This window comes from Chrysemys picta, chromosome 1 (assembly GCF_011386835.1).
Source record: "Chrysemys picta bellii isolate R12L10 chromosome 1, ASM1138683v2, whole genome shotgun sequence".
Classification (NCBI taxonomy): domain Eukaryota; kingdom Metazoa; phylum Chordata; order Testudines; family Emydidae; genus Chrysemys; species Chrysemys picta.
Genome location: NC_088791.1, coordinates 213,218,259 through 213,243,737, shown reverse-complemented (window position 1 = coordinate 213,243,737; position 25,479 = coordinate 213,218,259). Strand labels below are relative to the sequence as shown.

The following is a 25,479-nucleotide window of genomic DNA, read 5'->3' as shown; positions in this document are numbered from 1 at the left end:
TTATATGGCCCCATTCCAGTACATCTCAGTTCTCAAATAAGAATCAGTATTTATAGGGGTACACACAGACAGAGCAAGGGAGTTAGATTTATTTTTCATACTGTAGTAGTACCAGAAGTGCACCAGTCACTTTCAACCGGGTGTTTTTGTTCTCATTATAAAATAAACAAACTAATTTAAGCTACAAGACTATATTACTCTTCCACTTCTAAAGAGAAGGCACCCTTCAAGTCACAGCAACACTGTAATGGCCCTATACATCAATAAAGTTTGTACCACACAAAACCATTGCTAAAAGATTTTTTTAAAATGTTTTATATATATAGAAACTTTATTTACTTTAGATCATGAAAGGTTAGCTTGTCCCATTTTCCGTTTTCAGAATTTACTTTAGAATCTATCTGATTTTGTAATAAGTTAAGAATTATTCTTAGTACAGTATCTATTTTAGAAAGCATTCTGATATTAATTGTATCTTCAACTTGCGTCACTCTTACTGCTATTCAGTGGGTAGCAAAAAAAGATTGCATAAGTGCACAGATTTTCTCCAGCCAATGCTCTGTATTTTTATAGCTGACAAAAAAATAAGTGACGCCTGTTGCTTTTGCAAATTGTGAGCAGAGTTCAGCTTTATTTGTAGAGCAAACTACATCAGCAAACTGGTGGAGGAAGGCTATCATATTTCATCTTGCATTGTTTTGTTTTACTTTCTACTGTCTCAAAAATATTTAACAATTCAAAAAATTCCCACAGGAAAATAAATCCTATTCTGTCTCACAAGATAAACAGGAAAAAGGAGCTAAGGGATAAAGTGGAGCTTTTTTCTCTGATGATTTCTTCTATGTAAATTTCCTAGGGCTTTTCTACACAAACACTTAGTGTGGGGCAAGCTGGAGTGTAAATCTACCCCACACCAGCCTGCCACATACTAAGGGTCTGTGTGGACCCTGCTGCTGCACACTAAATGTTCCCTAGTACTCTTTGATCTAACAGTCCCATTTCAAACAGGGTAGATTAAAATACACTAGAGAACTATTAGTGCAGGGCAGCAGGTTTCACATGAACACAGTACACTGCAGGGTATTGCAGTGTACAGTGGAGTCACATCTTACGCGGGGCTTAGGTTCTAAAGTCAGCGTGTAAGGAGAAAATTGCGTATAGTCAAAATTACCCTTGAAAATCCCTTAAATGCCCATAAAGTATAGTATACTGTACATACAGCCCTGTACAGTAATATGTATAATGTATACAGTAATGTACAGTATATAATAAAGAGTACGTATGCAAAATATAATTTTACAGTATTGTATTTTTAATTACAGGGTGTAATTACAGGGGGTGGTCGGGGCTTGATGTCGATCCAGGAGACAGAGGTGATGGAGACCTTGGGTGATGGAGAACGAGTCGTAGACGAAGTGGTTCAGCTCGAGAAGTTAATTGCGTAAGCTCATCTCCTGCTGGTTGTTTTTCCTTGAAAAACATGGTGATTGGCAACTGTTGCTGTTGTCTCTCGAGCTGCTCAAACATTTCTTGATACGGTCTCAAATCATCTGTAATGCTATGTGTGATTTTGAGGCTTCGTTCCATAGAGGGATCGTATTCAGAAATTAAATCATTCAAGTATTTCGCTGCTTGAAACACGTCAGCAAATTTATGAAGATTCCAACTTGCTGGCTCTTCCTGTTCGTTGTCATCATCGTCGTCTTCTGTGGACGATTTTATCAGTTCCTTTAACTCTTCGTTAGTCAATGTTTCTCTATGGCTCTCAATTAATTCTTCAATTTCTTCCTCAAGGATGTCGACAAAGCCATCACCACTCACTTGCCTGGCCACCTGAACAATGCGTTTCACTTCTTTTTTAATGGTCGGGAAACCCTTAAAATCATTCACACATTCTTACCATAGATTTCGCCAACATGCATTGACTGTTTCAGGCTTGATTGCAGCCACTGCCTGTTTAATATAAGTGATGTAATCGGCAATGTTAAAGGACTTCCAACACTCCATCACATTAAGATTGGGATCAGCATTTATAGCGCTACATATCCGTGTGAACGTAAGCCTCGTGTACATGGCCTTGAAACATTGAATCATGCCTTGGTCGAGAGGTTGGAGGTGGTATTGGAGGGGCGGGGGGGGGGGAAGACAACTTCAACGTTGTTGTGTGCAAACTGGTGTGCCGCAGGGTGGCTAGGAGCATTGTCTACGATCAGCAACACTTTAAAGTCAAGTCCTTTCTCTTCGAGGTACCGCTTGACCTCTGGAATGAAACACTTATGGAACCAATCCAGAAATAATGCTGCTGTCACCCAAGCCTTTTTATTTGATTGCCAGAACACAGGCAGGAGATTTTTGTTCTTGCCTTTTAGGGCATGGGGATTTGCAGCCCTGTAGAGCAAGCCCGGCTTTATTAAATGCTTTTATTAAATGGCTTGTCTTTCTGATTTCAAAATGTAAGTGCGGTTGGGCATTTTTTTCCAAAAGAGCCCAGTCTCGACAGTATTAAAAACTTGTTCCGGAAGATAGCCCTTTTCTTCTATGATTTTCTTTAATTGTTCGGAGTAGGCTTTTGCTGCCTCTTCATTGGCAGATGCAGCTTCACCAGTAGTCTGCACGTTTTTGAGGTTGAAGCAGTTCCTAAAACTGTTAAGCCAACCTTGGCTGGCTTTGAATTCCTTCTCATCAGAAGGCTGTCCCTCTTCGGCAGGAGGTTTGAACAGCACATAGAGGCTAAGAGCCTTTTCTCGCAATGTGTTGCCATCGATAGGCACACGTTTACGGTTCATGTCTTCCAGCCATAAGTTTAATGCCTTTTCAGTCTTCACTAAAGTCTTATCACGCACCTGGCTCGTCACCTTAGCAGTTATTGGAGCACTTGATGCCACGGCTTGACGAATTTCTCTCTCTCAAATCTTGATGGCATGGATGCTAGATTCATTGTGGCCATATTTACGCACCACGTTGGAGACCAACATACCGTCTCTCAATAAGTCCAACACAGTCAGTTTTTCCTCCAGCATTGGAACAGGTCGCTATTTCTTTGGTTGAGCACCAAATGAAGTAGTTGGCTTGTGTTTAGGGACCATGTTGTACGAAAAATACGTATCTTTAAACACTAGAATCACACTCAGCGTGGCTAGATGATCATACTATGAGAGGCACACGGGAACTGAGACCGACTGAGGGAACAGCAGATTCACGTCTCCCATCTCACGCTCACTCTGGGGCATATGCTCATCGGGTGGAATCGCTCACACTATTTACAGGTATCTTGTTGTTTTTCTTTTTTTTGCCGAGTGCTTATAGTTGAATTTGCATAAGTTAAATGCGCGTATGATGTGACTCACCTGTACATTTGTACTCCAGCAAATAATATGTTCATATAGACAAGCCCCAAACGCTGCTGGATTGCCTGTGTTTTTTTTTTTTTTTAAACTGTCAGGTTCTCAAATGCACTCATAATGAAGGGTCGGCAATCACTGCCCTAGTACACAGAGAAGGTGTTCTTTCCCTCTTGTATCCTTGAGTACAAATACCAAGAAGGAACAACTGGCCATTTCCCCATTGCCTGAAGTCAGGGGGTTGGTTTTAGGCACTGGGATTTGCCCACCTGTGATGAGCCAGATACTCCATTATCATCTTCCATGGATGTATCACACTTCCTCTAAATTAAACATCTGTACTAGCCACTGTAAGAGAGGATACTGAACTGGATGCACTATCATGTGACCTAATATGGCAGATCCTATGTTCCTAAAATATCCCTTCAAACATTCGTTTTCTTCACTGAGATTGGTGTGTCATTATAGCGTCCTCTACTGGCACTGGCTCCCCCTCCCCTCCCCCCGTAAACAAATTCTGCAAGATATATTTTAAAAGAAAACTGCTAACTCTTACAAACAAAATAAAACAGACAAATAATTGAATGGCCAAGAGTGTAACATAAATTAAATGCTATTTATGCGTACACTATACATATTACTGTACAGGGTTGTATATACGAAACCATGTACAGTATACTATACTTTATGGGCGATTTAAGGGTTTTTTTTTTTTTTTTTTTTTTTTTTTTTTTTTTTTTTACAGACAGCCCCTGAACCTGAAGCAAATACTCACCAGTAACTACACACCACACAACAGAAACACTAACCCAGGAACCAATCCCTGCAACAAACCCTGTTGCCAACTCTGTCCGCATATCTATTCAAGGGACACAATCATAAGACCTAATCACATCAGCCACACCATAAGGGGCTCGTTCACCTGCACATCTACCAATGTGATATATGCCATCATGTGCCAGCAATGCCCCTCTGCCATGTACATTGGCCAAACCGGACAGTCTCTACGCAAAAGAATAAATGGACACAAATCAGACATCAAGAATTGTAACATTCAAAGACCAGTAGGAGAGCACTTCAATCTCCCTGGACACTCAATAACAGACTTAAAAGTGGCCATTCTTTAACAACCTCCCCCCCTTCAAAACAGAAACTTCAATGAGAAACTGCAGAAATGGAATTAATTTGCAAACTTGACACCATCAAATTCGGCCTGAATAAAGACTGGGAATGGCTGGGTCACTATAAAAAAGGAAAATTTCCCTCAGTTGATATTCACCCCTTCTTGTCAACTGCTGGAAATGGGCCACATCCACCTTGATTGAATTGGCCTCATTAGCACTGATTCCCCCCACTCGGAAAGGCAACTCTCATCTTTTCATGTGCTGTATATTTATACCTGCCTACTGTATTTTTCACTTCACACATCTGATGAAGTGGGATATAGCCCACGAAAGCTTATGCCCAAATAAATGTGTTAGTCTCCAAGGTGCCACAAAGACGCCTCGTTGTTCTTATTATAATCTTATGACACAAAGTTTGTGTTCTACAATTACATGTAAATTAGAGATCAAATCTGGTGTTGCAAGCAATTAAATCTACTGAGACTGTGGGCAGGAAGTGATTATGTAAAGACCAAGGAGAAAAAAAAACAGCAGTTCAACATGTGATATGAATCTAACCAATGAAAAATAATTTCTAGTTTAGCTGCTGTAAATTTATCAACATAGTACAGTTTGCTCAGCTTTGGACTTGAGAATTTTGTCCTAAAATACCTAAGAAAGTTTATTTTTCCTTTAATTATCACTAGTTTCTTCATTTATATACAATGTAACAAAGTCTTAAAACAAGTGGTTTGATCTAGTGTAGTAATTTAATTGGAAACAAACTATATACATTTTACATTACCTTCGTTTTTCTAACAGACAATAACTGGCAATTCTTTCTTGTCCTAACTGTAAAGCTACAACTAACAAAATATCATGCAGGCCAAGAGCAAATGGTCTCCTTAGAAAATAAAAGCACCGAATAAATGTTAACAGTTTTTAAAACAAAACCACATACTCTATAAGTATCTAAAGACTTAAATATTCCAAAGTTTGGAAATATCACGTGTATTCTGAGAAATGAAGAACAGACAGCAATGGAAATGCATGAATTTAAGAAGCAGAAAACCTCAACAGCACAGCATATTTTTTTCAGAAGTTTAAAAACGCCTACTACTGTATACATCCTAAACCACTTTGAACCAGTACTGAATGTAGATAACTAGAAGGAACGAAAATGTGATTAAAATATTAATGTGTATTTAGTATTTTTGTGCTGTTTATATTTTAATATAGTCGGTAAAGAGAGCTCAAGGGTAACAGTAATTAACTTTGAGTAGTGAAATTAAAAATCAGTCTGAGCCTGAATCATGACAACTTATCAAGAAGTTGTTTTCACAGTGAAAAGCAACAGCAAAATAACATGCTGTTAAAAGTGTACAGATAATTCCAATCTATCAGAGCTTTTGACTGTAAACAACTGGAATTCAAACAAAAATTAACGAGTTACCACCCACAACACCTCAATTTTCTGGAGTGAATTTTACGAGTGATTTTACAATTAAGGCTTTCACTTTTAATGCCAACTTTGCTTATTATCATCACTTGGAACTATGTGGCATATACAGCAGAACCTCAGAGTTACGAACACCACACGAATGGACGTTGTTCTTAGCTCTGAAATGTTCTTAACTCTGAACAAAAGGTTATGGCTGTTCTTTCAAAAGTTTACAACAGAACATTAACTTAATACAGCTTTGAAACATTACTATGCAAAAGAAAAATGCTGCTTTCCCTTTATTTTTTTAGTAGTTTATGTTTAAAACGGTACTGTCCTGGATTTGCTGCTGCTTTTTTTTTTTTTGGTCTCTGCTGCTGCGTGATTGAGTACTTCCGGTTCCAAATGAGGTGTGTAGTTGACCAATCAGTTCGAAACTCTGGTTTCATAACTCTGAGGTTCTAATGTACTGAAAAATACAGTTTACAAGGGAAATTAGTGCAAATCATCCATTCAAATGGCTGTAAAATTCAAAGTCCCCACTTCACTTGGTGTGAATAGAGCTGGTCAGGAATTTTCTGACAAAACAGGTTGTCATCAGAAAATGCCACTTTGTCAAAACCAAAATGTTTTGGAAAAGTATCTGTTTCATGGAATCATAGAAATGTCGGGCTGGAAGGGATTTTGAGAGGTCATCTAGTCCGACCCACACACACTGAGGCAAGATATTAAACCTAAGCCTCCCTGACAGATATTTATCAAACCTGTTCTTGGATCGCATTGACTCAGATTGCATTGGATAGGTGAGTGGCAGCCTGTAAGTCCCCCTCCCCAACAGTCCGTGCAGCTGCTTGGAGGGGGTATAGCGAACTCTTGTGATGGTAGTTGAGGGTTCTGGCAAGCCAAGGTAAAGGATTTTTGGATAAATAGAGAAAGAAGAACCAGGGCCCATACCAGATGCAGGGGTCAACCTGGGATGAGATTAAAAAGGAAATGGAGGCAGTGTTACGGGACCCAGAGGGATGCGGAGTGGCTAGGAGCCCACCCTCCTTTGGTATATGGGTAGTGGAAGAAGGTTCCTGCCCATTGGGACTGAATGCCTTCCAGGGAAAGGAGGCACTTCAGTCCACTTGTGAGAGGTTTGAAGTAGGGGCAGCATTATGGGAAGCTGCCAGTAATCTTTCAAATTTGGTGCTGTTTCAGCAAGGGCTGCTGAAGGGTTGTAAATTAGTTGGGGTTGTTAAAGATGATTTGGCACAACAGGGTTTAGAGTCAGAAGCAGAGTTAACAGACCACCTAGAGACAGGAGCTTGGACTTGGTCCTGGGGGAGTGGAGGAAAAAAAGAAAAGGTTTCAAAGTGAAAAATGGCAGGGTTTGCAGGAGCAGGTAACAACCCCCATTCTTCTCCCAGAGCTAGGCTGGGAGCCTGGGGATAAAGGTTCACAACTGTTTCAACCCGGGGAGCCTACTCTTGGTTCAGAGCTAACTATATCCTTTTCTTCTTTTTCTCAGTTTACTTAATTTGCTGCTGGTAGCCTATACTTTAAACTGACCTGACAGGCTTCATTGGTTTCTTTCCACTTCTTTCTCCTCCGCTCCCCCTGCCTTTCCACACTTTTATTTTTCTGAAGTTTTAATGGAGGGTACACTTTGGATACTTATGTGAAATGTTTTTGGTTTTTTTGTTTTGTTTGGGACAAAGTATGACAGAGGTCTGCTATATTCCACTGGAATTTTTTGGAGTAAAAGATGTTTTACTGCCTTTTGAACAGTCTCAAGGTAAAGACAGCACAGGTTAAGGCAGCTGTGTGGCAATAATTGTACTTGGTGGCTGAGATGTTACAGACAAATTGCACTACCTTAAAGAACTAAATGTAGTAGTAAGTGATTTAAAGAAGTCTTGTCTGTAGTGTTTGTCTTGTTGCTAGTATCATTGTGTTTCAATGAACAGAAAACCTCATGACGTGGGTGGGGATGGCTTCAAAAGGCTGAGCTGGGGATGGGGAGGGGGCTGGAGAGATGTGTATGGGAATGCAAAATGCCAGAACCTGTGTAATAGCTACCATGGTGCCTGGAAATAGAATGGCAACTAAGGTGGGCCCCACAAGCCCTATGGGAATAATGAGAAGGGGAGGAGCTCACTGGGAATCAATGGAGGAGTGTGTAAAATGGTGTAAATCCAGAGATGTTTGGCTGTACCCCTCTCCTATGACTATGGAGAAGCAGGATCAATGGCCTATGGCAAGGGGTGGACAATTGGGTGTACTGTGTATGAGGTGTTTTGCTGGAAATGTACATATTACTGGGGGCACAGTTACACCAGCCCATAACCAACTACACACATCTACATGCTGCTATCTGGACTTTAGTGCACAAATGGATCTGTAAATCTTATTGCTGTGAATAATCGAACCACGGCATACTGCCTGATTCCATATCAAGTGGTTAAGTTGGTTTGGACAATAACCCATTTCTCTGTGGACACTAACTGGAATAGGTGTGGTATGCCCGTACGAGAGAAGGTGCAGGGCACTATACTACTTAAGGGGCAGTGGGACAATTTTTTCAAGAGCCAGGTCTATGCTACAAGTTTGTTGGCATAGCTATGCCACTCAGGGGTGTTAAAAACAAATAAACATCCACCCCCTAGTCACCATAGCTATGCCAAGATAAGAGTGTTTCTGTTGGCCCAGCTAGTGCTGTTCCTGGAGGCGGTATTATACTAGGAGCAAACCTTTCTTCTGTCAACATATGCAGCATCTACAGCAGGGGGCTCTGCTGATATAGCTACACCAGTACAGCTGTATTGGCAGAGCCCATGTAGCATAGACCAGCCCAACCTTTCCTCGGAGGTCACATTTTCTAAATCTTTTATCATTTTTGTTGCTCTCCTTCTGGCAGAACCCTGCCTAGTTTCCTGCCAGCTTGTCAGGAGCCCCAGGTCTTCCAGGGTCTGCAGCTCTGGGGCAGCACTTCTATGTGCTGTGCCCCAGTGGATCCGAGAACTTTCAGGATCCCTGCAGCAGAGCTGTAATGCCTGGTTCCAGGGTGGATAAAAATCAACGATTAAAAAATAAAAAATCTGATTTAAATAAAAAAAATCAGATAGATTATAGCTCAAAGATATCTCATCATGGAATAGGGATTATAAATTCTAATTCTATAGTATGATACAATATATTCATGTAATGTTTAAGAAAAGTTTTGTAAATGAGTTCCAATAGTTCATGGATTAGGGACCCAATCTTATGGGATTCCATAGGCTTCTGTATAGATTATTTAGGTTAATCTTTCTATTTACCCAATGGGGCTCAGTCTAGAAGATACCATCAGAGATGCTTAGTTTTGCAGTTCTCAAACTGTGGATTTGTGTCTCCAGAGATAACATGCTTGTTAACAGCAAAAATGTTTTAAAATAAATAAATTATATATAGAGGTGAGAAATAACAGACCTCAACCCTATTGTCCCTTTGCAAATTTGTGTATACAGAGTCAATCCCTTACCTCTCTCTAAAAGTGCAAAGTTTTAAAAAGTTCAATGAATAGAAGATTGTTGGGGGCGGAATAGATCTAGACAAGGAGAAAAAGTCTGGAGATAAATATGAGAAGGGAGGGACAGGCAGTACAAACAAAAATAAAACTATTTGAGCAGCATATTCCAGAAGTCTTGAGGTCTTTCTGAGTGCAGCCTTCATTGATTTGAGATCTACCAGACCATTCTCTCACTAAAAGGGAAAACCTATAATGGCAGCAGGCCGTAAAAAAGACCCAGTTTGGGAATAAGAACCATTCAAGAAATATATGTTTGCTGATGCTGTTTTAAAGAAAGTCACACCAGTGAACTGGTGGAAGTCACTTAAGCACTTGGATTCAGAGACTGTTGAAGTGATTTAGTTGATTTAATTTTTGTGGTTTTTTTTAATATTTCATTTAACTATTTTAGTTAAAAACAATTTTAATAAAAACAAACCTGATTTTAAAAAACTTGAATGTTTAACTAAATTCAAAAATTCATATGCTTCTTTTGTTAAAACATTATATGTTTGCTGTTGAAGAAAAAAAATCCAGAATACATAATAATGTTGTTTTAGTTAAATACAACAATTTAAATGTCTGTCTGTCGATGTTCTCCTCCTAATACAGCATGGCAAGAAAATCCTCCAAATATTAATGATTAACCTATTGAATTGGAGATAGTTAACCTCCCAATGACTTCATAAATATATGCTTCAATTACCTTTGGTAAATGAAATAACCAATCATTCATTTTGATATAGATGTAAAACTAATCTGAAAAGTTTTCAAAATAAATCACTATTTAAAAATGTATAGTGTGTACCTTCTAAAAATGAAACCTACATCTATATGTATTAATGTTATAACAACGAAGAATGCACCTTCATGTAAAAATCCATGATTAAATTGAGACTTCCTGACTAGTGATTTAAATCAATCATGATTTAAAGCTATTTGATTTAAATCAAATCCACCCTGCCTGGCTCCAAGGTAAGGGGTCTTGAAGCCCTGAGAAATCCTGCTCAGAGTTTCCTGGTAGGAGCCCAGAAGCCCTCAGAGCCACAGCTGAGCTGGGAGCCTCGTCACCCAGATTCGACTTCCTTTCACAATTTTTGAAACAAAATACATTTAAATTATTTCCAAAAGAGTTTAAGGTTCTCCCCTTTTGTGAGAAATTTCAAAAATTCTACATTTTGCTGCAAAACAGAACTAAATTTGTTTTCAAAATTTTGGAATTTCCCACAGAAGGAAATTTTGACTTTCAGCCAGTTCCACTTGTCAATTCCTACTACTTGTCAATAGATGGCACTAGAGACCATTGCTGTCATATTGAAAAAATATTTACACATTTTAATGGAAACATTTACACGTGTGGTTTCTGTAGCAGTTCCACTTAAGAATGTAGATTACTAAATGAACATGAAAACGTAAGTCATAGGACATCTTACATCTGTAATTAATTGTTATTTATCCTGAACGCTGATAATATGCTCAGCACTGCACAATAAATTCATTAAAAAAAATCATTTTGAGGTCATCGATTAGCTACAGTTCAACACCATATTGGATGTTTTAGGGTACTACTCTGTGGAAAATAATAAAGTTGTGCCAAACTCTGTGGGTCTTGTGACACCATAAGTTTTAAAATATCATGGGGGAATGTGACAGATGTAATTTACTATCATGTTCAATTTAACTTTGTTTTTGGTTAAGAACCATATGAACTCTCTGAAACCTATGAACATATATTCTTTCTAAACATTAATTGCAGACATAACTGTAACACCCTCTCTCTTTGGACACGAACACTAACGGTACTCAAGCTATTTACAAGCTACCATTAACTAACTCCTAATAGCTCCCAATAACTAACTAAAAAGATTCATAAGGAGAGAAAGTTAGAAAGAACAATGTCTATAATGCTATCCTGATATATTTAACCTGACACAATTATGTTAAAATATCAGTATGAGCAATAGAAGTTTTGTAAAACATTCAGTGTAACTAATGTGAAATTAATCACTTTAAAAGTCAGTTATCTTCAGCTAATTCTACAGCAGTAGTTATAAAAAACATTTCCAAAGCTGTGCTGGCCAAAGCTGTAACTGGATACATGAATAAAAATGCTTCAGGCACTAGAGGATGGGAAGCAAAGACACGGACATGTTAATTTCACAACCATACAAATGAGTAAGAAACATTGTAAACAAGCAAGTAGAAAGTAAAAGATAGGCATTGAAAGATTTGTATAGTACATTCATAAATTTCTAAGATCTTGAAAACTATTTCAGTATTTAAGGGCTGATCTTTGTAGTGTCAGTAGTAGTAAGAAAAATATCATACAAATGTCTTAGGCTTGGTCTACACTACAGAGTTAGGTCGATGTAAGGCACACCTAATTATGTCAGTGTACACGCTACAGCCATTGTAAGTGCCCTACTAGACCGCCATAAATCTATCTCCACAAGAGGCATAGGGCTTATATTGGTGTAGTTAGAGCGATTCAGTGTTCCTGTAGCCACTATACTTACACTGGCTGTTGGCTGTCATTCTTGTCAATTTCATGGTCCATGAAACAGACAAGAAAGCTGGCTGTCACAGCTGCAGGGAGCCCTGGTTCTGCACAGAGGCTCCCAGGTACCCACTCCCTGCGAGGACTGCTGGTACTGCTTGGAGGCTCTTGGCTCCCTGCTGCTAGGAGCTCAGATTTCTCCCCTCTCACTCCCCCCGGCTCTCAGCTGGGATCCCAGCAGGGGAGTTCCATGTCCTGAGTCTGGGCAGCTCCCGGCAAAGAGCCTTGGGACAGACGCCGGGGAACTTTGGGGTAGCCACCAGGCTCCCTGTGGGGAGCCCAGGGCGCAGCCTGGCAGGGAGCCGAGAGCCGGGCTACCAGTGGCCACACTGCCCCTTAAGTCAGATTGCACACCACTCACAAGAGGAAGGTAGCGTGGATATCAAACACAACACTAATCACTGCTGTGGTTGTATGTCAACCTAACATAGGCTGACTTATATTTTTGAGTATATGTGCCCTTAGACTTCATACTTGGCAGATTCACATGATATGCTAAGCCTGGATATTTCCCTGTGCTGCTGTATTTTCTTTTGAATGAAACCAAACTATTCTAATGCACCTCCAATTAATTCATGCTGTTTATTACATTTGGAGCAACAGGTAAACAAATAGCTGCTCTGGAGGGATCTGTTCTGTAACCAGTCAATCCTGGAAAGGCTACATATGCATAGAGTTAAGCACTTGTTGAAATTTACATAATAATGGCCACACTGGGTCAGATCAATGGTCCATTTAGCCCAGTATCCTCTCTTCTGACAGTGGCCAATGCCAGGTGCTTCAGAGGGAATGAACAGAACAGGCAATCATCAAGTGATCCATCCCCAGCTTCTGGAAAACAGAGGCTAGATGGTGTTGCATCCCTGCCCACCCTGGCTAATAATCATTAATGGACCTATCCTCCATAAACTTATCTAGTTCTTTTTTGAACCCTGTTAGAGTTTTGACCTTCACAACATCCTCTGGCAAAGAATTCCACAGGTTGACTGTGTGTTGTGTGAAGAAGTACTTCCTTTTGTTTGTTTTAAACCTGCTGCCTATTAATTTCATTGGGTGATCCCTAGTTCTTGTGTTATGTAAAGGTGCAAATAAACACTTCCTTATTCATTTTCTCCACACCAGTCAAGATTTTATAGACCTTTGTCATATCCCCTTTAGTCATCTCTTTTCCAAGCTGAAAAGTCCCAGTCTTTTTAATCTCTCTTCACACAGAAGCTATTCCATAGCCCTAATCATTTTTGTTGCCCGTCCGGTACCTTTTCCAATTCCTATATATCTTTTTTGAGACAGGGCAACCAGATCTGCATTCAGCATTATATGGGCATACCATGGATTTATATTATAGAGGCATTATAATTTTTTTCATCTTATCATCTCTCTCTTTCCTAACAGTTCCTAACATTGTTAGCTTTTTTGACAGCTCCAGCATATTGAGTGGATGTTTTCAGAGAACTATCCACAGTGACTTCAAGATCACTTTCTTGAGTGGTGATACCTTATTTAGATTCCATCATTTTGTCTGTATTGTTGGGATTATGTTTCCTGATGTGCATTACTTTGCATTTATCAACACTGAATTTCATCTGACATTTTGTTGCCCAGTCACTCAGTTTTGTGAGATCCCTTTGTAACTCTTCACAGTTTGCTTTGGACTTAATTATCTAAATCAGGGGTCGGCAACATTTGCACGCGGCTCGCCAGGGTAAGCACCCTGGCGGGCTGGGCCAGTTTATTTACCTGCTGACGTGGCAGGTTCAGCCGATCGCGGCCCCCACTCGCCGCGGTTCACCGTCCTGGGCCAATGGTGGCGGCGAGAAGTGGCGCGGGCGAAAGATATGCTGGCCACAGCTTCCCGCTGCCCCCATTGGCCCGGGACAGCGAACCGCAGCGAGTGGAGGCTGCGATCGGCCAAACCTGCCGCACCAGCAGGTAAATAAACTGGCCCGGCCCGCCAGGGTGCTTACCCTGGTGAGCCGCGTGCCAAACGTTGCCGACCCCGATCTAGAGTAATTTTGTATCACCTGCAAATTTTGCCACCTCAATGTTTACCTCTTTTTCTTGACCATTTATGAGTATGCTGAATAGGACTGGTTTCAATACGGACTCCTGGGGGACACCACTATTTACCTCTCCCTATTCTGAAAATAGACCATTTATTCCTATCCTTTGTTTCCTATCTTTTAACCAATTACTGATCCATGAGAGGATATTTTCTCTTATGACTGTTTATTTTGCTTAAGAGCCTTTGGTGAAGGACCTTGTCAAAGGCTTTCTGAAAATCTAAGTCCATATGTTTGCTGACCCCCTCAAAGACTGATAAGGCATGATTTCTCTTTACAAAAATCATGTTGACTCTTCCTCAACAAATCATGTTCACCTCTGTGTCTGATAATTCTGTTCTTTAATACACTTTCAACCAATTTGCCTTGCAGACTCACTAGTTCCAAGCCTGTGCTTGAGCATACATAGACGTGAAGCTACGCTCACAATGGAGGAGGAACCAGCTCTCACAGCCATGTTAGTGCCTCCCTCCTGCTTGTAGCACTACCCCACACAGACACACCTGCAGCACCTGCCTTAGAGTCTACTGTCTGGCTCAATTCACATGGCTGCAGTGAATTGCAGAATTGAGACCGCAAATGAAATAACAAATGCTACAAGTTATCAGATGCCTAACGTTAAAGAATTTTGCTCGCCACAGCTTTAGCCTGTAGCACCCTCTGTTGACAGGCTGCACATAATAATAAAGCGCCAAATAGCCCGTACCCAATATTTTCAAACGCGATTCACACCCGTGTACTGAAGCGAAGGGTGGCCTAGGCAACACGCAGCGAGCACAGGCACCTGAGCTCAGGAATGAAACCCCTGACGCAGCAGGCAGTTAGCAGGGGAGGGACCTGGGGCAGATCTGTCACTAGGCCACCGGCCCTCCCGTGCACCCGGGGAGGCTGCCAACGGCTGCCCGGGCGGGGCTGCTCCTGCTCGTTCACGCCGGGTTACCCAGTGGGTGCCAAGGTGCCGCTCACCCTCCTCAGCCCCCCCCGGCGGCAGCACGCCGGGCAGCGGAGAGCGAGGGCCTGAGCCGGGCTACGGGTGACATGGCGGCCGGGCAGCGGCGGGGGTATCCCTGGCGCTGCGCCCCCGGGACGGGACTTTCTCACCTTGAACATCGCGGCGCCGCTCCCAACCGCGTCGCTGCGCGATGATGCCAGAGCCACACAGCGCACGCGCCGCTACGGAGGCCGAACGACAAAAACGGCTGGGAAAGGGGCGGGGATGGCGTGGTTTCCCCTCTCCCCCCACACACGTGTCCCGGTCTCCAGGCAACAGGGACGCGGGGGCGGGGCCTCTGAGTAGCCGGGTCATGCTGCTGAGCGGAGCCGCGCGCCGGGCGGGGAGTCTCTCGTGCCCGTGAGTAACCGCGGCGCCCCCCCCCCCCCCGGCCTCGCGCGCTGCCCGCGGGAGGGAGGAGTTAGCGGGACTGTGAGATCCGGTCCCCTCCATTGCCAGCCCGGGGTCCCCGCCACGCCGTGCGGACGCCCAAGCAAGGGCCTGGAAACAGCGAGTCCGCACGGCCGGGTCCCCTCCCCCCTCGGCTTACGTGATGTGTGGACGCGCACCCCGTGTTTGTCTGTCCCCGCAGCTCGTTGCCCCGGCGGCTCCGCTCCCTTCCCCCCAAACGGCCCTGGCGGTGTCACCCACGGGTCCGCCTGTAGGGACCCAGCTGCTGTGAGCTCGGGTGCCCATATTTCCTAAAGCGAAAAGGGGGAACCCCCTACTGCTCGCCTGAGCACCTCCCCGCCCCCGCGTGGGGCTGGCATCTCCCCTCTCCCACCCCAGCATGTTCCTCCGCACCCCACTTTTTGGATAAAAGTGAGCAGTTGCCAACTGATCAAGTCGGCAGGAGCACACTGGACAAATGCCCACTTCTGCCACGCACACAAAAAAAGGTCGGGACGGCTGGGACCGGGCTTTAGAAAAGGGACTAAACAAGACATACGCTCACGCTACTGTGAGCGCAGGGGCTGGTGCTGATCTCGTGTCTCCTGCCAGGGCGGACGAAGAGCTCGCAGCTAAAATCCTCCAGCGAGCCTGGTGGAGTCACATCAACAGGAGGCTGTTCAGGCTGCTAACACACACCATCCGGGCCGCGGTATGCTCCTCCGGAAAAACCCTGCCCGTCCGCGCTGTAAACTACCCAGGGCTTTGCTACGGGGGGTAACCTTACCAGCACAACTCTACCGGTGCCTGGGATACTGCTGGGGCAGTTACACCACTCCAGCTTCCTAGGGGAAGACACTTCTTGTGGAATGAGCTCAGAAAGCAATAAAACCAAATTGGAAAAAAAAGACCCTCAAGGAGTTACACTGATATAACTGGTGGTATAGTAATATCTTAACAGTTATGTTGGTAAATTCTCTAACAGTACATTAAATAAGCATAAATTATCTTCTCCAGGGTAATGCAGTTAGGGTGAAAGTCACTCCTGTGCAAATAGCCAGCACAAAGTCTATGCACCCTTTAAAGCCCATTTAATCCCTCAGAAGTGTTCTGGCCCTCTTCACAAGGGTGCACAACTGTTTGCTGTAAACTTCACATAGTCCCTATTGAGCTATCCAGGCATAGGATGTCAATAATTGTTGTTATTTTTAGAGTAAACATGTGCTGTCCATAAAAAGGTCTACAGTACATAAGAAATTGCTGTTTATGAAGGCTTCCAGTTTCCCAAATATGGATCTAACTGCTTACACCATTTTTTTCTCAAAGAGAAACCAGCCTGATGTATCACTGTGCCACTGTCCAATTAGAAGCACCAAATACAAATGGTGATTGCCACAGTCTCTTCTCCTTGCTTATAATTCATGGCTCCATTTTATCACATAAACACATCAGATGAATAATTACATATGCTCAGGAAGATCCCCCCGACTCTGCCAAAGGTGGAATGGGCTCCTGACTGATCCATTCCTTCTGAAGAGGAAAGTAGTATTTCCTGGAGAAGTGCCAGTACCCAGGTCCAAATTAACCAGCAGGCCCAAAAGGTTTGGCCTTAAGACCCTGAATTCCAGTGGAGCCGTACGCTAGAGTGATGAAACCCCTCAGCTGTAGCTTTGGAGTTAGGGTAGTATCACTCTTCTGAATCTGCTATGCAGGCAAGCAGACAGGCTAGCTCCTATCTTCTTGGACAGTTCTCCACATTCTTTGCTCTTACTGTCTGTGTGTCTTACACTGAGCAGAGCAAATATTAGAATGGATTCAGAAAAGCTGTTTTTTCCTCCTGCAATAATGTCACTCCATTGAATGGAATAAAAGGCAAGAGACATAGGGAGGTGTTCAGAGAATGGGGTGGAGGGAGAGATTGATGATAGTTTAAGAGCAGATGAAAGACAGACGGAGAAGGAAAGAAGATGAGCAACTAAACAGTTGGGGGATTTAGTAAAAGGGAGGAGCTAAAATTGTATGTGAGATGTATTTCCTAATATTTGTTGTTCTTATCGAAAACTACCTTGGTTTTTTTGTAGTGCAAAGATGAGAAAATAAAACTCATAACATTGGAAAGGAAGGGCAAAAAGAGAACTTCAGTAGAGAAAAGAGTGACATTGGGTAAAAGAATAAAATGAGTAATAAAAAAGAAACAATATTGCAATTCTATAATAACTGTCATTTAAGAATTTCAAAGCACTTTAAAATATTAATTAACACTCAACTCCCATGTGAAACAGGTGTGGGGTGTATTATTATAGGAACCAAAACTGCTCAATTTTACTGAATAATGCCTGCATCTGTTTCAGGAGCATTGCATTACATATGAGATTATGAGGAGAGTGAGTCCTTTAGAAGCTGAACTTATAAAAGATCCTAGTATGCAGTATAAAGTCAGATTCAGGTAAAGTAGGCATATTTGTTTATTCAACCTAGCATATATGATGACTTTTTCTAAAGTTAACCAAAAGTGCCATCAATTGTTTTTATTATAGTGTCACACTAGCAATGTTAGAGTTGACAGGGCATGTTGTTTTAGGTCCCTAAGTTCAGTAATACTCAAACAAATACCTTTTGGGCTAATATTTCTCATGTATTTTTATCTCACAGGTGAGTATTTTTGGAAAGTTTGATAAAGTTTTACTTGTTCATCTTAAAGTCGCTGAAGCACGAAGTGGGGAAAATGATTTTTTTGTTTGCTTTGCTTTTTTGGGATGGGGGCATTATTTTTGCAATACAGTAGAACCTCAGAGTTATGAACACCTTGGGAATAGAGGTTGTTCATAACTCTAAACAAAACATTTTGGTTGTTCCTTAAAAAGTTTGCAAGTGAACATTGACTTAACACAGCTTTGAAAATTTACTATGCAGAAGAAAAATGCTGCTTTTAATCATCTTAATTTAAATGAAACAAGCACAGAAACAGTTTCCTTACCCGATCAAATCTTTTTTTAAACTTTCCCTTTATTTTTTTAGTAGTTTACGTTTAACAAAGTACTGTACTGTATTTGCTTTTTTTTTTTTTTTTTTTTTTTTTTTTTTTTTTTTTTTTTTTTGCTGTCTGATTGCGTACTTCCAGTTCCAAATTAGGTGTGTGGTTCACTGATCAGTTCATAACTTTGGTATTCATAACTCTGAGGTTCTACTGGAAGTGATTGTTTTTCTTGTTTTCTAAAAACTGGAATTTTTTGATATGTGGTGATTAACTTTTCATATTGAAAGCCAGACAGGTAAGTAGTCCTATGTATAGAAATCTGAAATTTTCAGATACTTTTATTGCACACCATAAGCTATGTTTTCTTTTTAAAAATGCAAACTTACTATGGACTGGGATCTCATCTAGAATTAGTGCTCAATACATGCCTGAGGAAATGTAATTTAGAAATAAAATTGTCTATTTTGCATACACATACCATTATTTTTGCTATATTTCTTTTTTACAACACACCAACATGCAGCACTCCAGATATAAATATATATTTTTAGACATTCAAATAAACATACTGGGCATAACTTGTGCCCTGTGTGGAAACTGACATTGAGGGAGGAAGCTGGTGGTATTTGCAGTTTTCACTACTACGTCCATAGCTTCAGGCAGAAGAGAGCAGCTTTAAATTGCAGCCAGGCTTCCACAGAGAGCCTTTTCCCAGTGAAGCCTGACCAGGGGATGAGCTGAATCAGCATATTCACTAGCTGCATTGTTCATGTCCCTTCTCTGACTAGTCTGCACTAACCAAGTACAGGTACCTTAACAAAGGGGTATGGTGGATACCTTGCATTTCTGCAACTCCCATGCCCTCTGGGCAGACTTACTGCCTCCAATTGCTCTGCATACAAAATCTGAATCTCGTATTGTTTATTCATTGTGTGATCAACCAAACAAATGCATTTGATTTGAGTTTGTCCTTTAAAAAAATTAATTAAATGCTAAATGCAAATAGCCATGAATTTCCAGACTTGTTTCTACATTTAAATAAGATGTTTTAAACGAATTATAGTGTTTAACAATTTTTAAACTGTCAGCATTTCAATTATATTATTCCATTTTTGCAGGAATTAAGATTCCAATCCTGCAATTTACAACACGTAGGTGGGCTGACTAAGGTTGCTAGGCATCCAGTTTTCGACCAGAATGCCTAGTTGAAAAGGGACCCTAGCGGCTCCTGTCAGCACAGCTGACCAGGCTGCTAAAAGTCCAATTGGCTGCAGGCCAGCAGTGGGGCAGGCAGACACCGTGTCCAGCTCCACACGGCTTCTGGGAAGCAGCTGGCATGTCCCTCCAGCTCCTAGGCAGAGGGGTATTCAGGGGGCTCTGTGTGCTACCCCCACCCGCAGGCACTGCCCCGAGCACTGGTTCCACAGCTCCCATTGGAGCTGCCGCTTCGTGGGAGCACCTGAGGTCAGCACCACCCGGAGCCCGCACCCTGAACTCCCTCCCACACCCCAATCTCCTGTCCTAGCCCTGAGCCCCCTCCTGCACTCTGAACCCCTCAGCCCCAGCCCAGAGCCCCTCCTGCACCCCAAACTTCTCATCCCTGGCCCCACTCCAGAGCTGCACCCCCAGCCGGAGCCCTCACCCCTTCCTGCACCCCAACCTTCTGCCCCAGCCAGGAAACCCCCTCCCACACTCCAAACCCCTCGGCTCCAGCCCCCCCAGCCCCTTATTCCCAGCCCTGTTACTAGTTTGGAAGGGATTCCAGGGATGATTTTTTTAACGTATTAATCTCTTTTAAATGTATATAAAGAACTGAATGCAGCTAAAGCACGCTTTACAAAAACACACTGGGGTCATGCTCTCTTCATAAAATACATATGTGACCATCCATGTTCATGCATTAGATTGTCTCATGAATTTGGGCAGCTGCAAGATTCAGATACAAAAAGACAGTTAAGATACCATGATTTGGTATTTCCATACTGTCTAAAGTATAGGGTTGGGTTTTTTTTTAAATGTTTACCACAACTTCACATTTCCTATCTTTTCAATAAGGAATCTGCTCTTTATAGTGCCAGATAGTTAACTTTGTTCCTTGTTTCTTTAGATTTGCTGGTCATGAGTTTCCACCTTTCGTTGTGTTTAAGATTTTTCACCATACTGGAGGCCGAGGCAGCAAGTACATAAGTGGAAAAAGAACAATAAGTCCAGCAAGTGAGGTGACTTCCTGAATGTTTGTGTGATCATTTTCTCTTCACTTCATCTGTATCTTGGCTCTGAATTTTATTTTGTAAAATCCTATAACATCTTTATCCTCAGTCACACATATTTCCAATTCTAACAAGCAACCGCTTCATTCATTAAACAACATTACTTTTGTTAGCAAAGAAACAATGATTCTTTCAGCATAGTACATAAAAACTCTTTGTATATCTATGCTCATATTCTCTATTTGGATTAATTTATTTCTAGGAAATTTAGTCACTAGAGGCACTGTTGTGTATAGCTGTCTTTTACAATTCTTTTGTCATTCAGTTCTGCCTTTATTTAAATAGACATTAAAACTATATTTTTAGGCCCCTGAAATTAGTTACATCAAAAGATTTGTTTTTATAAATTTGCTGAACAGGATTCCATTAACCTTGTTCTTTTGACAGGTTACACTGGTCTACAATTTTTGAGAAGTCGTCTGCTTCAGAGATAAAATGTGCTATTTATTATGTATTTTGATGTGCTGAATTCAAATATGACCATTAAAACAACTGATTGGCTACTGTTTCTAAGATATTTAAGTTTTTAAATTTTATGTCTATGTATATTGTGTAGATAGTAGAGTTTTAATCATAAATTGTAAACCTAGGTCTTTTCATGTGTTTATGGTTGCTTTACATGATAACATTTCACCTGTCCTGTTTATGTAACACTTTAAAAATCAGCAAAAGGGTTATATAAATAAAATTTATTATGAACCAAAAGGCAAAAACTATTATGTACATAGTTTAGTCCTATTCAGTGTCTACTCGGCGCTTCTTGGCTTGTCTCTTGTATTCATTAAATGGAGCATCTCTTGTCACTGTCCCGCAATAGTCTGCAAGCATTGATGGGCTCCATTTGCCCTGATAGCATTTCTCCATTGTTGCAATGTCCTGGTGAAATCGCTCGCCGTGCTCGTCGCTCACTGCTCCGCAGTTCGGTGGAAAAAAATCTAGATGAGAGTGCAAAAAATGTATCTTTAGTGACATGTTGCAACCAAGGCTTTTGTATGCCTTGAGGAGGTTTTCCACCAACAACCTGTAGTTGTCTGCCTTGTTGTTTCCAAGAAAATTTATTGCACTAACTGGAAGGCTTTCCATGCTGTCTTTTCCTTGCCACGCAGTGCATGGTCAAATGCATCATCTCGAAGAAGTTCACGAACCTGAGGACCAACAAAGACACCTTCCTTTATCTTAGCATCACTTAACCTTGGAAATTTTCCACGGAGGTACTGGAAAGCTGCTTGACAAAGTTCTTCATCAGACCCAGCTTGATGTGTAAGGGTGGTAACAAAATCTTCCTTGATTCAACAAGTGGTGGATGCTGAACACTTTTCCTCCCAGGCACCAATGACTGTCGGAGTGGCCAATCTTTCTTCATGTATTGGGAATCTCTTGCACGACTATCCCATTCGCAGAGAAAACAGCAGTACTTTGTGTATCCAGTCTGCAGACCAAGCAAGAGAGCAACAACCTTCAAATCGCCACAAAGCTGCCACTGATGTTGGTCATAGATTATGCACCTCAAAAGTTGTTTCATGTTGTCATAGGTTTCCTTCATATGGACTGCATGACCAACTGGAATTGATGGCAAAACATTGCCATTATGCAGTAAAACAGCTTTAAGACTCGTCTTCGATGAATCAATGAACAGTCTCCACTCATCTAGATCGTGAACGATGTTGAGGGCTGCCATCACACCATCGATGTTGTTGCAGGCTACAAGATCACCTTCCATGAAGAAGAATGGGACAAGATCCTTTTGACGGTCACGGAACATGGAAACCCCAACATCACCTGCCAGGAGATTCCACTGCTGTAGTCTGGAGCCCAACAGCTCTGCCTTACTCTTGGGTAGTTCCAAATCCTTGACAAGGTCATTCAGTTCACCTTGTGTTATGAGGTGTGGTTCAGAGGAGGAGGATGGGAGAAAATGTGGGTCCTGTGACACTGATGGTTCAGGACCAGAAGTTTCATCCTCTTCCTCCTCCTCGTCTGACTCAAGTGAGAATGATTCTGGTGCATCAGGAACTGGCAGTCCTTCTCCGTGGGGTACTGGGCGTATAGCTGATGGAATGTTTGGATAATGCACAGTCCACTTTTTCTTCTTTGACACACCTTTCCCAACTGGAGGCACCATGCAGAAGTAACAATTGCTGGTATGATCTGTTGGCTCTCGCCAAATCATTGGCACTGCAAAAGACATATATTTCCTTTTCTTGTTCAACCACTGGCGAAGATTTGTTGCACAAGTGTTGCAGCATATGTGTGGGGCCCACCTCTTGTCCTGATCTCCAATTTTGCAGCCAAAATAAAGGTGATAGGCTTTCTTAACCATAGTGGTTATACTGCGCTTTTGTGATGCAAAAGTCACTTCGCCACAAACATAGCAGAAGTTATCTGCACTGTTCACACAAGTACAAGGCATCTCTGCTCACTTTGGCTAAACAGAAATGTGTCCCTTTGCAAAATCAAACACTGACAAATAAAAGAGCACGACACTGTATGATTTCTAGAGCTGATATAGGACAATTTGTTCAGCAGAGTGATGTAAGCTTCGTTATGATTGCATCATCCATGACTTCTAGGAATAACATGATGCAATTCATATCATGGATGACGCAATACCAGCTTCAGATTGCATCATTCATTGTTTTGCCTAAAAAGCAAGTATTGTCCAAACCCAGTCATAGATTTATTCATAGATCCAGTCAAAGATGTATTTGAGTCATTTCTGGTTTAAATTGAGATCCCTTCCCTTTATAACTCACTTATCCTCCGCCATTCCCAAGTCAAGGGTCGTATATACTGACCCAATAGCATATTTTGAAAACTAGAGCCAATCAACAATTTTAAGCATCATTTTCGTTCTCAGTGACCCAGAATTAGTAAAGTTTGACTACATTTATTTCAGAAGCATTTTGGCTGTAGAGCAGTGTTATCCTTCCAGTGACGATGTACTTAAAAATAAAATCACAACTTCTGCTGCATTGAACAAGAAGTTCTATTCTATAGAGATTACTATACTATGCACATCTCTGTAGTATACAAGTGCCTATAAAGATAAGCTGTGCGCACTTAGATTATAAGCTCTTTAGGGTCTGGATCACCTTTTTGTTCTGCATTTGAAAATTGCTTAGCACAGTGGGCTCCTGGTCCATGACGGTGCTACAATAATACTACTACTAATAATACAGTGTTTTTCTTCTTCAAGCATTCAAGCAAGTCCACCCTCTAGTGTATGTTATTCCTGTAATACAAGAAGCAAAAATTATTTTGGAGCAAAACAAGAAGACTCCTGTAGCAATTGTATGGTGCAGGTTGGGTTTCAAGCTGGATTTCTGAAAGCACATACTAGTATTTTTTTTCTTTAAAACTGCCTATTCTTTATTGACTGTAGTATCTTGAATAAAGGAGGTTTTAAATACGTACCAGGTACATCAAACATTTTTTACTTAGTATATTAGACCCTTTGATTGTAGGAGAATCATAATGTGAAGAATGCTTCAATAATCTTCACCTATTATCTCACCACTTTCTTCTGTTTCCTTGGAAAGTCAACAAGGCAGCTAGTAGAAGAATGCAGACAATGAGAATGGTACAGATTTGCCATGTATCTGCCAACCCTTGGGAAAGTATGTAGTGCGTGACAAATCCTTGAGGGAGATTTGACAAGTCTGCTGCAGTTGGTTGAACTGTATAACAGAATGGCAAATGGAATTCAAAGTTAATAAATGTGAAATAGTGCACACTGGAGAAAACCATTTAAATAGGGATTTCTGACCTTTTACATCAATACCCTTATCACTGTACTATGGGAAATTCTTATGTGGATCTGTCTCAATCTCTCTTATTAAAGCCATTCCACTTGGTATTAAGTATGCATTGGGCCAGAAAAATAGAGTGAGGATGACTCTATAGTCCAGTGGTTAGGCAGTCATCTGAGAGGTGGGAACCTCTTCTCATCAGGCAGAGAGGGAGTTGAAGGGGGTCTCCCACATCCCAGGTGAGTACCCTAACCACTGGTTATAACTAATGATTATAAGGGAGGCTGCTGCCTCCTCTCTCTCCCCTCCCAAGTGTTTTGTGTGGAATTAGGCATGCTCTGAACACACCTACTGGATCAGACCCTACAAGCAAAAGGTGGGAGAATGCCTGTCTTCACCTGGTTTGAGGCTTATGCTGGGGCTTATAGATAGGTACTGGACATCTGCCTGAGACACCAGTGCACATGCCTAGAGGCAGAAACGGAGGTATATAGGACCTCTTGCAGTGAAAATGTAGGTGCCGAGTGAGTTTAGGCACTTATATGGTTAGGTGGCAGTAGAGCAGGGGTTTTGTGGATGTGGGACTTGGGTTCTTAACTCCCTTTGTAGATCTGGGTTTGTCTACTTTGTAAACATCAGCTGCCAGAATCTTGGATCACCCTTGGCCTCAGAGCAGGCTGCTCACCTAGCTTTCCAGTTAGAAGAAACACACTGCCATGGTGGATACCAAACTAGAGGAAATAGTTTAAGAACACAAAATGACCACACTGGTGTTTCAAAAATGATGGAGTAAAGAAGAGTCCCATAAACTGCCTAAATTGGTCTGTAAGCACTACCCTAAACATCCAAATAGTGAAATACTGCAGAAATTAACATTCCAATACAGTAGTATATTTTAGAGAAGTTCTGTCATTGCATCAGTGCTGCTTGATACAGTTTACTGCATCATGACGTTATACTTCATTTGATATATTATGTCTTAATATATTTATAGCACAGCATGATAAGTCAGAAATGCAAGTGGTCAGTACCTGCTGATCTTCCAACCTATACAGTTTAGCTTATATT

The 25,479-nt window shown here is 41.6% G+C and overlaps 2 protein-coding genes across 5 annotated transcripts in view; one reads left to right on the top strand and one right to left on the bottom strand.

The window, feature by feature from the left end:
* Positions 1-15,274, bottom strand: part of APOO (apolipoprotein O) — a 66,133-nt gene extending 50,859 nt beyond the window's left edge. The window contains exon 1 of the mRNA XM_005281545.5: positions 15,136-15,274. Coding sequence (XP_005281602.2) covers positions 15,136-15,144 — 9 coding nt within the window. The 5' untranslated portion in view covers positions 15,145-15,274. The remainder of the gene's footprint in view (positions 1-15,135) is intronic.
* The window catches only part of C1HXorf58 (chromosome 1 CXorf58 homolog), a 38,663-nt gene that overhangs the window by 658 nt on the left and 12,526 nt on the right, over positions 1-25,479 (top strand). Inside the window, exons 2-5 of one of the 4 annotated variants that reach the window (XM_024106904.3) lie at positions 1,336-1,441; positions 16,028-16,127; positions 17,767-17,861; positions 20,500-20,611. In XM_024106904.3, the coding sequence (XP_023962672.2) occupies positions 1,336-1,441; positions 16,028-16,127; positions 17,767-17,861; positions 20,500-20,611 (413 nt within the window). Of the gene's footprint in view, positions 1-1,322; positions 1,442-15,176; positions 15,386-16,027; positions 16,128-17,766; positions 17,862-20,499; positions 20,612-25,479 lie in introns of those variants that run through there. The other 3 variants (XM_065579454.1, XM_065579443.1, XM_065579444.1) reach the window with 3 other exon arrangements.